The 16,225-nt window shown below is 39.0% G+C and overlaps 1 protein-coding gene across 9 annotated transcripts in view; it reads right to left on the minus strand.

Annotated features, from left to right (window-relative positions):
- Positions 1-16,225, minus strand: part of ADCYAP1R1 (ADCYAP receptor type I) — a 134,188-nt gene that overhangs the window by 77,243 nt on the left and 40,720 nt on the right. For all 9 annotated transcript variants that reach the window (XM_069859217.1, XM_069859215.1, XM_069859216.1 and 6 more), the window contains exon 3: positions 3,408-3,513. In XM_069859217.1, the coding sequence (XP_069715318.1) occupies positions 3,408-3,513 (106 nt within the window). The remainder of the gene's footprint in view (positions 1-3,407; positions 3,514-16,225) is intronic.

Below are 16,225 nucleotides of genomic sequence, written 5' to 3' on the forward strand. Positions count from 1 at the left end.
GATGTAAGAAATAACCTGGTCCCCTGCCTGGAAAAGTTGAGCATGAAGTCATCACTCCCCTCCCTCCTTTCTTTTCTGCATTTGGTTTTTATTATTTCCCTTTATCACTTTAATTCCCTATCCAGAACAAAGGAGTTAAATTCCAGGTCCTGATGAGATTTAATTTAATTCAAATTCTCCTTATTTTTCAAGCTGTGGGTGATGCTGAATCAGGATGGACACATAGGGTCGGTACATGCCCCTTATTTCTTTTCATATAAAGGCTCCTAAAGAATTTAAAGCATTTAAGAGGAAGGAGGCAACATAAAACTCACGGAAAAAAACCAAACAGAAAATCTCAAGGCAATCATTACCTCTGAAGCATTATAGGTATTAAACAGCAGCAGAAGGAGACAAAACATTGCAGTAAAGAATAAAAAAATAATGAGCATAACATCTGGGCATGAGAGGTAGAAGAGGACAGAAAGAGGGAAACATCAGAGCCCTGAAAAATCAGAGCTGGATGCTTTCCATAATTTAGTGGCAGCCTTGCTCTTCAAGACCGTGGTTGCTATTGCAGCATCAACATTGTGCTTGTGTTGGACCTCACGCAGAGGAGCTCTGGGCTACCATTTATTTTATGTCTGTGTTCACAGACGCTGAACACAGCAAGGGGGCCACGCGAAGGCAGGAGAGTTGAATTATTGCAAAATGTAGGAAGGAACCCATAAGATGTTCTTCCTCTTTTGATTTCAAAATGCATTACTTTCCATGCACCACTTTTATACAGGAGAAACATCAATGCAGAAGAGAAGGTCTCTAAAGAGAGGCAGAAAACCTAATATGAATATAATCTTTACTATTTTTTGCACCATGTGGGCACTTTGCAGTAGGATTCATGATCTGTAGCATTATTGTTCCAGATACTGTAGAAATATAGAACATAAAGACTTTTCATGTCCCAGATTCAATTTTTATGTGTGGTCACTTAACTTTGTGTCACCTGCAACCGAAGAATGTGGAAATACCTTATTTACAGAGGTTACTGTAGTTCAGCTTATTTAGTGGATCTTTTTTTATGGTGTGGTGACTTAAACATGTGTGCCCATCTCCACAGATTCTCTAAAAACTCACAATCTCATTTTATGTCCTGCAGCCCCTCTGACGAGGAACAAATCCTCAGAAAATTTATATATTGAATTGTTCTATGCAAATACGCATGCAGAAGTAGTCAAAGAGGGGAAAAGGCAGTTTTGTACTTCCCCTTGCTCTGAATAAACACAAATTTACTCACCAGCCAGGAGGGATTTCTTCCTTCTTTCAGGCGTTTCTGACAAGCAAGGCAGTTATTTCCTATGTTTCTGTTTCCCTCAAAGAAACAAGCTAATAACATATTTCTCTACTACCTGCCATCATTAGTAAGTTTTACTGCTGCAGGTGAGTAACAAAAAATGAAGGTTGAGCAATTTTCATTTATCCCAAGTGAAAAATGGGTTGTCTGCAGCCAGTGAAAATCCAGGTATCAATATATTGTACATATGACTGCCTAGTTTATGGGCAGTTACAACCTCTTCAGGAAGCTTCATAACTAAACTTCTCCAAACAACGCTTGATAACCTGGTGTGTGGAGAGATACAGTCCCAGAGGTGAAATGAAATATACTTAAAAACATGTCTACAGTAATTAAAAAAAAGGTAGAGAGGGCAACCAACGGGATTAATGGAATGAAATGGCTTTCAAAGAAAAAAATATACCACAACACTTGCCTGGAAATAGATGGTTTTGAGGGGATGTGGCTTCTTTACCCAAAGCCACATAAGCTGTGAAACTGGTGCCACAGGATGTGGTGAACAACTAAAAGATGCACAATGAGCCTGGGAAAATCTTCTTTATAGTCATTCAATCCAAAATTACTGGGAGAACAGAATAAAGAGCAGCTGGGTTCTGCTGCTGAGCTAGTGCTTGAGAGGATTCAGTGGCTTCCTGCCTAAGTGGGTGACACATTTTAGTCACATTGAGATGCAAAAACCTTTTGGATGGCTCTTGACCTCCTCTATCTCTGAACTGTGCTCTCTGAATTTGGAACAGGCTGGGGGAGGAGTTTGGCCTGAAAAGTCCCCCAGCTACCAGGGTTGTTTTGATTTGAATGATAAAGAACAAACCTAGTGAAATGATCTCTTCTGACCTGGGAAAACCTATGGATTCTTGAGACCAAATAATACTCATTGCATAATCATAAGAAGTAGAGCTCATTATCAGCTTCTGACATCATTCTGGGGAAAGGGGAGCAGAAATATTTATTTTCCCTTGTGTCCTTGTTTATGCCACTTCTGCACTGGGGAATAACTAGGAACTGCTTCTGTAATACACATAGAGGATCTCAAAAAACTACATAGCTGGGGCTGAAATGAACGGCCTGAAGTACATGCTTTTCTCAATTTCACTGAACCACACAGTTCGTTTGCCCAAAGCTGGGAAGCAGAATAAGAAATGTGCTTCTGTATTAGATGAATAGCAGGATTCTGATGGAATTACTCCTAGCAGCTAAAATGCAATAATATTTTGCTTCAGAGGATCCTCTCATAACAGGGAGATCTGCAACCTGCCCTCCTTTGCTCCTGGGCTAAAATACAAGGTGAGAAGTGGAAAGAAATCTCCCATTTTTTATCGTACACACAATGTGTTTTATCTACTTTTCTCTGCAGTTTTACCAATTCTAGTCACAGCAGAAGCAGTTTGGACAGGACTCAGAAAACAGACCCTGATTTCCAATTAGTCTCTTTGTCATTCTTTGCCCTTCTCTCTTTGGTGCTGGCCATAAGCAGCTCCCGCTGCAGACAGTGGGAAATGAGACAGGATATTAAACTATTAATTTCTTCTTTGCCAGCTACCTCAATTTCTTATCGCAGCAATAGAACAAGTATTCTTTATCAAGACCACAGTCATCACAATGTTAATCCCTGTAAAGATCATGTGAGAAAGAAACACAAATTATTACTGAACTGATGAGGGGGAACGAGCTGTTACAGAACAGACTAGTGATGCGCTTAGTCTTATATCCAATTCCCAATCAGTGTTGCCACCTGAACCAGCAGAAGACATAAACCCTCACAAGGCCATTCCAAGCACACTGTTTCTTTTTTCTTTCCTTTTTTGTTCTTTTTTTTCAGATTAGCTTTTTAGTTACATGTCACTTTACCACCTAAAGAACAGAAACAAATTCCTGACCTCTGTTGATAACAAGCAGTTGTTCTTATATATCCCCATTGATTGATTTTTTTTTGACCTTAGAATGGTTGTCTAAGCTCATTCAGCTGCAGTGGCTGCAACTCTTACAGTAGGATGTTTGCATTGACATTGCTGGAAATCCCTGCAGATGCGACAGGAAAGGTTTAGAAACCATCAGTTCAATGTACATTGAAACTCACCTGGAGAAGAGTCATTGAGAGAATTCAGGGCAGCTGCCCTTCGTATCTTCTCCAGACAAGTCTCTTGCTCCTTTTTAATGATGCAGTTGGAATGGGTTGCAGTGACCTGAAAGGTAGGAAAAAAAGTGGAGGAAGAGTAATTACAACTCCAAATAGCTAGTGAGTTTATGATGGGGTGTCAGCAAGTTTCGAGGTCTCATTTGATTAAAAAAAAAACCCCACATTCTTAGATGATGACAGAGAAACTGCAACAAACTTACTTTCTTTTTTCACCCTCAGAAGGCTGAAGGCCAAACTATGGAATTATGTTGCTAATAAATTATTTGGGGTTTTTATGTTCTTGTCCCTGTCAAATTGTAACATCTAATGTAATGTGTTTGCTGTATTTTCTTGTATTCCTTCTACATGTAAGGCTGAAGCAAAGCTACCTTTGCTTCATTTAAAGTGGAATCAGAAATCAATTAAGGCTCAGTTCGATCCTCCAAAACTTCCTTATGAGTCTAGCACAATTCATTAACCTTACTTAATACTCAAAACCAAATTAAAAGCTTTCTCTGTCTTTCACCCTGTCCATTCCTTAATGTTTCCTTCTTCCTTTATTTCCAGTGAATACAAGGCAACTTTCTTGCCAAAAAAGAATGCAATACCAGTTAAACTGAGATTACTTGATCCAAATATTTTCTTTCTTTTTTTTTATTTTTTTCCCTGTCTTTAAGGCTCCTAGGCAGCCCACGACAAGGAAAAGAAGTGTATTAAAAAGAAAGAAAGAAAAAAAAAAGATAAATGGATCTATAACAGGAAGAGAATGCAGGTAATCCCAAAGCACCAACAAAGTAAAAATGAGACACATTCCCAGAAATCAATACAAGATTTCATTCCTCTGGCAGTGTCCAGGGAATATCAATTCAAGGGAAATACAATCTCAGGTTTTATTAGATCATTTTATAGGGGCACTGCTAAGTTTCAAAATATACTCAGTGGAAAGCACCGTGCAAATCTGTTCACTGGCTGAAGATGGAATAGGACACCCTGGTTCTCTGCAAGCAGTTTTGCTTTTTTGTATTTCTTGTCCCATTTCCTTAATTCTTGATGATGGAGAATTACAGGGGAAATAGTGCTTTACAAAAGCACTCTGTTTTCCCTTAACTGCTTAGTAGGAAAAAGCAAATGGAGAAAGCATTCAATACCTTATTTTGAAGCCTTATCTGCACAGTTCAACTTTACTTCCCTCACACTCTAGCAGAGGGAATGAAGTGAACGGTTTGGGTCACTAACGCACTTAACTGTCACCACACATCAGATACACACTTACAGTAAATCCCCAAGCACGTGTAATCCTAGTTTGGTGGTGGTTGTGTTGTGCTTTCATGTGTGCTTGGAGGCAGAGAGCCATCTGAACACTTTTGACATTGTAAAAGGTACGAGCCACACATTCAAAGACAGAGAGGGTTTCCTAATGAACCTCTACTTTTTAGCTGTACTTGCCATTTGTACACGATAATGCTGAAGTTTCACATCAGCAATTTTCCCCACGGGATATAGCAGGCATAACCATATTAGATTTGTTTATCTTCAAAAAAAAAACCACTGTTCTGGCCTGGAAAATATATATTGTTATCAGTCTCTGGGATCTCCCAAGATCATAAGGGATTTTGCTACATCAACCCTTAAGCCTCACCAAAGATTGGGAAAATTGCATTGGCTGACATTCAAGTTCTTAAAATATCTTTTAAAAAGATAAAATAGAAAGAGCAAGTAAATCGGGCTTTTGGTGCCAGTACTGGTTCAGTCTCCCCAGCTGCCCAGGTCTGAAAGTGATGCCCAGGGCTTGTTTCAATATATATTTATGGCAGTTCCTATACTGTTCAGTATGTGTAGATTCAAAAAGTTATCATTTAATAATAATCATAATTAATTACATAAGTATGTTATGAATAAATGAAAAGTTTTATACACTTATTTTTAATATACAGCTAGATACTGTGGATGTTAAATGATATAAGACTTGAAAACATGTGTGTATGCATGCATGCATGTATACCAAGTCCATCAGACTGTACTAAATCCTAAGAAACCCATCATGCCCAACTTCTGATATCCAATGGAGTAACCCTAGACCTTTGAGAAGAAGGTTTAGATTCAATCTATAGAAAAAGGATGAAAAAGGGTGATTTATCCTTACTATTTCTGTTGCCTTCTTTAGTAAGAGGTAAATCAAAGGCAAGACTTGATTGATTTTAAGGAAAGTCTAAGGTTAAAAGCTCAGGTTTTATTGTTTTCCTTTCAGACAGGCACACCTAGTAAGATGTTTCTGACTGAATTGACAAAAATTAGTCAATTTTTTCTGAGTAAGTCTGGATCAGGAGGTATTTGAAATGCAGACTGCTGGGCACAGACAGCACTAAAACGATGAGCTTCACTCAACCCTGCAGTCTTAAGCTTTCACTCGTGGCAGGATATTTTGATGTGACTTCCTTTAACCATCTCTGTGGCATCAGCAGACTTAAAAAAAAAAAAAAATACTGGGGAATATGGAAACAGAGAAAGAAAACGATGAAGAGGAAGAAATGGTAACCTCAGCACCAGAAGAGAGAATAGAGCTGCCTGTCATCTCCATTACCTAGTAATGACTTATCTGAGAAAAAAAAACAACCCAGGTTTGGATTATTTACAGAAGGTTTCTCTGTTGAATGCAGATATGCATTAACATTACCATGTTTTCCTGAAAAGTTCCACACATTTCGTGCTTCTCTATTAACTACATGCTGGTAGAGCCTTTAATCCGTCGAGCTGGTCTTCAACAACTGAATGGCAGAGCACAATCTAAATAGAAGCATAAACTTGAACTTCATTGCCTCCTGATTTAATTTCTTTTGCCTCAAGGCCATTTGCAATTTCCTGAGTTCAGTAGAGACTGTCTGGTTTCAGTTTCCCAGAAGATATCAGTGATATGCGTGATTAAAGAATGTTTTAACATATATTAGAAAAATCAAGAAATCAAAAGCGTAGCGCGTGAAATCATTTCTTTTTATAAAGTTTTTTTGCTTTCAATGTAGTGAAGGAATTAGACTAACACTAACATACAGCTATATCTGCAGTGAACAGGTCAGAATTTTAAGCACAGATGTCTAGACCATTTGATGTGCCTTAGGCTACATCATCTGACCTCCAGTTACTGCTGGCTGTGTGAATCTTTACCTTTGCTCTTTGTCAGGGTATTTTGGACACTGTAGGTCATCTCCAATTGTAAAAGTAATTTGTATTTCAGCACTTGAAGAATTTCCTCATTTATATCAAGTGGGTGAGGAAAAACAGGACATTCTCTATGAATGGAACATTATTCCTGGGCCATATTCATGGTCACTGATAAAGACTTATGCATTGGAGAGGAGGTTGGGTGGCTGGAAGGATTTGGAATTTTTTAACATGTCATATCTGGACACTGAAAGAGGTCTCGGTGTTATCCAAATTAATCATGCTATGGGGCAACAGTGCAGAATGACCTACCTGAGCAAATCTAACTGTCTTTGACTATATACAGTCATTAAAAAATGCTGTTCTGCACATTTTACTCTCTGCAATAATACTCACAATTGCTTTAAAATATGATTTCACTGCACAAAACTAACTACACAAAACTAACTCAGTGGATCTACAGCACTGAGAAAAGCCACCAGTATCCTTGACAAATTCCAGGAATAGAAAAGATGCTTTGAAACGATAGTTAAGATGTGACTGTGACAGTGAACTGTACAATTCATTTGGCATTTTCCTTTCTGCAAAAACCTGATCAAATATAGCAATTCAGTACTATCAGCTATTCTTTCCTCTTCTGCATTTCAGTATTATGTCTGTAAAGGTTTGATTCTTACTTTGCACAGCAAATAGGAATATTTCCACCCCGTTAAGGATATGTGATATCAAATACCATGAAAATAAGGAGAGAAAAGAAATACAGGTAAGAATAATCAGAGAAGAAACAACAAAAACATCTTCATTAAATCCGTTATGGGAAGTGTTTTACATCAACATAGAGATAAAATAGAGTCTGATTCACATTTTGTCTAAGTGTTTCACCTTTTTTCTTAAGTGTTGCCTCTAAAATAATGCAAGAGAGAAGTTTAATCCACAAGGTATATAAGATCACTCACTTCTCGCTGAATTAGACTTTTTACTAATTCTATTATGATTTTCATGTTTAAAAAGTTAGCTTAAAAAAATATGCATTATTATGTAAGCATTGCAGAAAGGAGTTTACTTTGTCACACAATCAACATTGCTAGATTTAAACCCTGTTCTCATCAAGCAATGATTCAACTGGTCAACCTGGGGACAAGAATTACAAAACATTGTATTGAAAGTAGAGGTATTTAGGCTGGAGCATTGATTATCTGGATTTTTTTCTGAACTGGTTTACATCATTGCTAGTACCCACAACACTGGCTTGGCAAAGAAACAAATTGTTGTCTCCAGGAAGGCCTTATGTTGTTGCTTGATTGTGTTTTTGTCTGCCTGTGTAAATGGCACCCAAACTACCGTAATTTCAAAACACTCTAGACTAAGTAAAAGGCTAAAGTGATTAGAAACTTATTCTAACCAAAGCACAATTGTACAATCTGCAGCATAGTTTTGACACCATGCTTTAGTCAAATTGTGCAGAGAAAAGACACCAACAGAGCACCCAGCCAAATAAAGGCATTTATCCCTTTCAAACTGGCTTATATGAATTTAAGATATACTTGCTTTTGAACACTGATGGCTCCTGGAGAGATGCACGTCTCACTGCAGATCAGAAAATAACAGCAGCATAATCAACCATTCCCTTCACTCAGTGGATACTTTCTGAAGTGGTAATTCTGGACAAAAGATGTGTTATGCAACATGGGGTAAACCTATTTTTGAGTTTGCCTTAACTGGCTTTTTATCTTTGAGATCAACTGAAAAATCTGTCTTTGAGCATGGTGAGTGAGGCTTTCTCAGTATAGCTGATGACTTCATAGGAACTGACGTCTTGAGTTAAACCAAAGTATACCTTTACCCTATCCCTAATAGAAAGCAATGCTAAGCAATGTTTCTTGATGTCTTATACCGGCAAGATGCAACCACTCATTGGAAAGGTGTTTAAAAATCCTTCCAGCCATTATGTGCTTGAGGTGAAACTAAAGATTCAATAAGATAATAAAGATTCAAATATAATATTGAATAATTCAATAATAAAATATTTTTATTCAAAAATAATAATTTTTGATCATGTGGATGCCTCATCCCCGTAGGTGTTCAAGCCCAGGATGGATGAAACTTTGAGCAAGCCAGTCTAGTGGAAGGTGTCCCTGCCCATGGCAGGTGGGTTAGAACTAGATGATCTTTAAAGTCCCTTCAAAACCAACCCATTCTATGAATTTATAAAATGGCTTTCTCCCATTGTTCCTCAGACTTTCTTCTCAAAGGTAAAACTCCTAGCAGCACAAATCCCACTCATATATGACAGATGTCTTCCTCCTTCATTTCTTGGAGGTGCATCCAGGCCTGAAAACTAGTGGTCGGAACGTCAGGTGTCTATATTTTGTGCAGTTTCTGCACAACAGTTCAGATCGATCAATAAGCAGAAATGACTGGACAGGAAGTTGGAGGATATGACCTACCTTTGTTAACATACTGTGTCTGCCTGAGAAATGAGGAGTTATATTTACAGAAATCTGAGATAGGGTGTTCAGATTCAGCTGATCACCTGCAATGAAAGAACTGGAAGAGGAACTCTTCAATTTTTGATCACTCTGGGACACACTGTTCATCTGATCTGGGAAACTGCTGATCCAAAGAGATAAGCTTGTAGGTGACAAAGATCTTGCTTGTCCAGCTCACAGATTGTCTCTGTTAAAGCAGTCCCCTGTCCTGGCAAAATACTAGTTTACTCTGAAGCCTAAAAGTTTCCACCTAAACTCTGAATAGATTATGTTTCTTCCATCTGATACCTAAGAAAGTCCCTGACCGTTGTCCTTAGTGTTGCCCCATAACTAGTTGCCTGTTCTGAGACCAATAGCAACAGACTGAGAGACTTGTTCCACTCTCCTATTACCCCCAGAGGACTTCTGGGAAAGGCACACCTCTCTTTCACTTTTTAGGCAACAGTTGTAGTACAGGAATATTCCCTGTTTAAACTAGTGTCGGAAGGCTGTACCAGGTGTCAGAACAAATCAAAACTACTAGGATATAGAATACAGCCTAAAGCTCTCTTAATCTTCTTTTCCTGGCCTACGGAATTTTTGTTTAGAACTTCAGTTACTCACACACCTTTGACTTCACCCAGACATCCTCACCTCTGGTGGTTGCAAGACCATGATAAAACTCTACGACACGTCTTTCAGACTGAAGCACGGAATCACAGGATAATTCATGTTGGAAGGGACCTCTAGAAGTCTCCAGTTCAACCTCCCACTCAAAGAAGAGTCAGCAAATGGATCAGGTCATGTTTCTTAGGGCTTTTTTCATCTGTGTTCTGGAAACCTTCAAGAGCGAAAACTGCAAAACACCTTTGTGCAACTTATTCCAATGTTCAATAATCCTCAGGGTTAAAAAGACCTCTCTACATCCGGTATGAACCCCCGTTGTTTCAACTCATGCCCATTGTCCATTGTTCTCCTGCCATGCACCATGATATTTAGCCCAGTTTTTTCTTCTTGATGATCTTCTCACAGGTACTGTAAGGCTGCTATTCATTTGTCCTAAAAGCCTCTCTCCTACCAGCTAAACAAGTCCGTTTTCCTCATCCTCTCCCCATGGACCATCTTGTTGGCCTTCCTCTGAACTTGCTGTGGTTGGCTGATATCTTTAGTATATAGAAGAGCCTAAAACTGGGTCTAATATTCTAGAAGTGGTCCAGCAAGCGCTGCATAGAGTGGGATAATAATTTCTTTGGATCTACTGGCTATGGTCTTGTTAATGCAGCCCAGAACACTGTTGGCCTTAATGTGCTTTCCTCAGGACCGATGCAAAGTGTGCAGATTCAAGGCTATCAAATATCCTTGAATGGTTTATCACATTGAAAAAAAGTGTTGATGAGTTTCACTGAATGAAAGCTGAGGGACTCTGTGCTAACATACAACTTCTCTCACTGCAGGGACATTGGGAAACAAAGAAGCTTTTAGGTGTTCTGCATTTGTGTTTTTGTCATGCTGCCAGATGCCACATTCATTTGCAAGGCAAGTTCTTGTTATTACTCGTTATTATTTGCCCATTTATACTTCATTACATTTAAACAAAACCCTGAAGAGAAAAGATCTTAGACAGGAAATTTGTTTTGTACAGTCTCCTAGCAAGCTTCATAGAACCCCCATTTGAGTCACACTTGGAACAGAAGCGTGTGATGAACAGCTACAGGAGCCTGCTGAAACACTCTCTCCTCACACACAGATATGCCCTACCCAAGGGAGAAAACTTTAATTAATCTACTAATTAAATTAAAGCTATTTGCCCTCAACTATCACATACATTCCTCCCTTTCACTCCTCCCCACAGGCGGCTCCAGTAAGTGCTGTCGTGCTACAGCTCTCACTCTAATATTCCCCAAAGAGCCTTTGGGACTGGGGAGAATGCTGAAGAACTGAAGCAAAGAGCTCATTACACCAGTGGTAATGGGAAGTGCTCAAGCTCATTCTCAGTTTTTCTCCTTCTCCTTTCAGTGCTAGGAGACTTGGTTTAGATGTTATGCCAAAGTGAAGGGGGAGGAAAGAAAACACAGCAGAAAAAACCCACTCAACTCCCACAAAGAATCAAATCTTTGCACAAAAGACTGTGACTAGAGTAGGTTTCTCAACAAACTCTTCTTTCTCCTTCCCGTCTCTGGAGGGTTCTGCCACTAATTCAGTGCAAAAACCCAAGGAGGGGAATAAAGTACATATTCATGAAGGAAAGGAAGAAGCAGACTGAATGGTGTGTCAGAGCACCAACACAGTGAGATGAGCCAGCAGGGAGCTGAGCAGAGGAGGTCAGGAAGGAGGACAGTCAATGCGAGAAACCTTCCTAATGATGATCAGTGAGGCCCTACACAGAAAAAACACCACCACCATCATCAATGAACTAGTAGAGATAGAGAAAAGTCCTCTTAAAAGACATCTATAACCAGCTTTGTTTGTCCTTGGACACTGCTTGTGAGGAAAGTACAACAGTGGCTGTAAGGAGATTGCTGGCAGAGGCACAGTGCATGACCTACCTTGTTCCTCTGATGTCCCAACTTCCAGCTGTGAAGAGTGTGATGTAGCTGTGCTTTCCCATGTGTTGGCCACATTCACAGCCCTTTAACATTGGTACGAACACAAAATACAGTATGAAATCTTGCACTGATGGTTTGAGGGACTGAGGTGTCATTTAAGTAATCCAGTTCAATGGTAAGGAAAGTTCCTACTCTGCTTAAAGGTGTCAGTGTGAAATATCTCACTATTTTGGAATAAAAAAAATTAAAAAGTAATGCAATCTACTTGGGCAAGGGCGGGGGGAGTCCAGATATGTGAATATATTCCTGACGAATGACCAAAGATATTGAAACAACTGTTTTCCAGATAATAGAAGATTCCAAAGTTTGCCTGTATAAAGCTCTTAACCACTGTAATCCTTCAGTCTGGGTTTATGCTACAGGGAATGATACTAACGTTTCTTTTATTTGGTGAAGCAATAAAGTAGGGTTCCTATTCTGACTGTCTGCCTGCCTGATGATGGGTACCTTATCTTTGTATTTAGAACTGCATCGATGCTGAGAAGCATCAGCAGACACTCCCCTCACAGACAGTTAAAGATTTGGATACTTAGTGTTTGTAAATATTTATGACCTAAGTTATCCGGGTGAAAAACATGGTACATAGAGAGACTTGCATGGTCAGAGTTTGTTTCTTGCTAGTAACAAAAATGAAAGCCTAAGGTGACTTGTGAAGTTATAGATATTGAAGTCAGGAACACCACTCTCACCCTGCTTCCTGGGAACCGTTAAATGTGCATTGCTGTTCCACCTTAAGCACCCCAAATTTTATAGGCCAGCAGAACTATTGCACTGTTATTTGGCACATGGTTTAATCATAGCTGATCACAAGTATTTAAATACCTGGCAAGAGCCTTTAACAGCAACATGAAATGTAATTCTCAGTATATATAATTTCTGGTGATATGTAGTTATCATGACAGTGAACATCTAAGTTCTGTGTGCACAAATCATTATCAAAGGCTTGATCAGTTCTAACAACACTAGAAGACAGTATTTGGTATGTTTATGATTCACAGCACTTTAGCCACACGCATCATTTCTGTCTTGGGCATTTGTAGGCTTAAAAATTATACCTCTTCAGAGATGCCCTAGACATCACTGGATGTGAATGAAGCTACATTACTTGAGGTTTATTATTTATCTCATTAAAATAAAGGAGTAAACTCCTTAACTAATGTATATTGACAAATAATGACTTACAACGTTATATGGTTTAAGGGGAGACAACACACAGTGGCAGAGATAGTCTTCTTCTAAGAACTGATCTCTCTCTTAAAGGGTGACTTCATCCCAAGTAAACCGGCAGGACTTGGATGCATTTCAGATCCTGACAGATAAGCCACAGGTCTCACTTTCAGAGTCTTGTCATGACCCAGATTCTGCTCCAGCATTATCTGCTCTACTATTATACCAAAATTGGCTCAGATAAGGAAAATCTTACCGAACAAATAGATTCAGGATGCCTTTTATTACACCCACAGTACATTTCCTGTTGTTCTCAGCCTCAGAAAAATGCAGCAGGCATCTAAGTTTTTAAGCCAGTCACCTCATCTGGCAGGTACAAGGGCATTCTTGATGCAGAGCTTGGTGGCACAGGGGCTCTCCAAGGGTAGCAGATGCTTCAGCTGTGCTGTTTGCAGCTGACTGCAATGCGCAGACATTTTGGGCTCAGAATCTTTTGCATATTTAAACAGGAGAAAATTTTTCAGTGTCAAAATAAAAAAAAAAGGAAGAAGAAAAAAAAAAAGGTTTTAAAGCCCAAACATGTGTGTTTACTACTCAATACTAAAGATAATAAGTGCTGTCTGACATGTTCAAGCCTCTCTTCCCAAATTTAATTTGCTAAATGGGTGGAAGTGTCAATAAATTGGCATCCTGGAGAAAGAGGTAAGGGTTCTGCTGGATATTTATGCATGCCCTACTTAACGGAGTCCATGTATGTTGACTAAAAGAATCTAATATTCTGTATTTGAGACTGAAACTACTGGAGCCTACTTCATTTCTGACAACAACTGCTGATACCTGGTTCTGAAATCTTCAGACAGTCTAGTTTCCCACACATCTTGAGGTGTCTTGAGGGAGTGTGCATCCCAGAAGTACAAGCTAAATTTTGCCTCCCTAGTTAACAATGGTAGCTTCCAAGCCATGCAATACATGCAACACAACCTCAGAAAAGAGGCTTTGTGCAGAGTTCATGCCTGTGTCTTTCCCTCAGCCGCTGGTCTTAGTAAGCAAAAAGCCTCAAAAGCTTAGGTTCAGATGAATTTCCACACATAAATGGCTGCACAGGGCACAAAGTGGCAAGAATTTCTCAGCTATTAACCTTAACAGCTTCATTTTCAGCTCCCTACTCATAGTGTTTCCTTACAAGAAGTTAATGTGTCCTCTGCTAATGTAGTTCCAGTTACAGAAAGAAAATTTGGTTCCAACAGATATGGTATTTTTACTTTTCAGGAAGTTCAGGCCCTTATTGCCCATCCTATATCCATATATGTCCTATATCCATATATCCAATAAAGACATGCAAAGCATTTCCTCTAAGGAAAATGACCTGAATTCTCATAACTCCACTTGTTTCTGAATTGTAGTGTGACTTACACAACAAAAAGGAGCATAGCTCCAAAGCCCTTTAAATAGTAACATTAAATTGCAGCAATCTTTTAATTTTATTCAGATTGCAGTTAATAGAAAGAAGGTTTCATTTTCTGTGGAGAAAGATATGGTCAGAAATGAGGGAAGCTCTTTTGCACTGCTTTGGTTTTCTTGCTGTCATAAGGCAACATTAACTTATGTAAATATTCTATGTCTAATGCACACTAAAGAGAAAGAAACTCCTCTACCATGAGAGTAAATTGCATAATGAGAGTAAATACTTAATGTAAACTGGGACTTGAAAGCAAAATTGGTGGAACCTGGTTTATAATGTTCTCATGGATTATTCTGAGTGTCTCCAGTACATGTTAACTGTCATTTACTTCATCTTGAAGATTACTGTGTTCACAATTTCTACATTACACCCATGACAACAGATATAAATATGTCATATTTTCACTTATGAAAAAAACTGAATAAAACCCACTGTCCCAAAATGCAGGGAGTCAGCAATGAAAACAGAATTTTCTCTAGACTAACGTTATTCATATACATCCCTGCCATTTGAATTTCGTATTTTTGTTAAACGCAGGATTTCATTATTCCATAACTTTGATGGCGTTATTTCACAATGGCTTCTGCCAGCTTCTGCAGCTGTTTGGTGTTTCTTTTTTTCCCAAAGCCATGAACATAGTTGGAAGACTGCCGCTACGCATTGCTCAACATCCAAAACCCTCCTTTGTAAGCAGTGCCATGTAGTGGAAGCTGATCTCAGTACAAGATTACCAGCCCCTTAAATATTAATCGTCATCCAAAAAGGTGTTATTTTGAATTTCATTAACAGAGATACAGGAAAAATCCATGGACACGAAAGGGAAAAGATATTGAATTTCCATCTTTGTGTCCTATAATTAAATATCTGCAGAGCTGATGTTGTAACCAGTAGGTTACAGTATGAATCATAGAATCATAGAATAGTTTGGGTTAGAAGGGACCTTAAAGATCATTTAATTCCAACCCAGCTGCAATGGGCAGGGACACGTCCCACCAGAACAGGCTGCCCAACGTTCCATGCAACCTGGCCTTGAACACCTCCAGGGATGGGGTAGACACAACTTCCCCAGGAAGCATGTTCCAGTGCCTCCCCACTATCATAGTGAAGAAATTCTTCCTTATGTGTATTCTAAATCTGCCCCTCTGCAGTTTATAGCCATTGCCCCTAGTCCTGTCACTACAAGCCTTTGTAAACAGTCCCCCCCCAAAAAATGAAAACCAAAGTAAAATAAGCTTTTTCATTTCTAGTTCCCGTCTATTCCTTTAATCCACAGAACAATCCCTAAAAGATTAAAATATAGCTAGTAAACAGTTAGATAAACAGAACAAATAAGCTCCAGTGAAGTGGAGAAGGAATAAGTATGTCAATGCAAACATGAAGGTATTCATCAGATGAAGATTTACATGGGACCTTACAACAGTGTTAGAAAATCAGCAGGCAGCGTGCTGTGCTGTGACCATCCCCATCTGAGCTCTTCCAGAGCACCTAGGGTTGACTCCCAGCTGCCACACTTTTTACCATCAGTATATGTACGTGGATAGAATAAATTAGATATCAGATCATGTACAAAGAAATATGAGAGAAAAGACAGAAATGAAGGATATTTGATTGTTGATTGAGTGCAATGAGCTGACAAAATAATGTCCTGTTTCACTCAGGTAAGACTGATGGGTTTGTTTATGGCTTGAGCTGCAAAAGAGAAACATAACAGATCCCAATATTTTTTAGTTCAGGTTAGTTGAAAGCATAGACCTCAGAATCTCTGAAAACCGGGTGTCTCACAGTGCTCATTAACCCTTAACAGCTCTCCAGGCAGCTCACCAGCACAGGCTTCACCTCAGTGCAGCACTGAGATTAACAAAATTTATCATAACTCATACAGCTGTCTTTGGCACTATCACTCTAATACTTCATCATATC

Source organism: Phaenicophaeus curvirostris, chromosome 6, assembly GCF_032191515.1.
Source record: "Phaenicophaeus curvirostris isolate KB17595 chromosome 6, BPBGC_Pcur_1.0, whole genome shotgun sequence".
Lineage (NCBI taxonomy): Eukaryota > Metazoa > Chordata > Aves > Cuculiformes > Cuculidae > Phaenicophaeus > Phaenicophaeus curvirostris.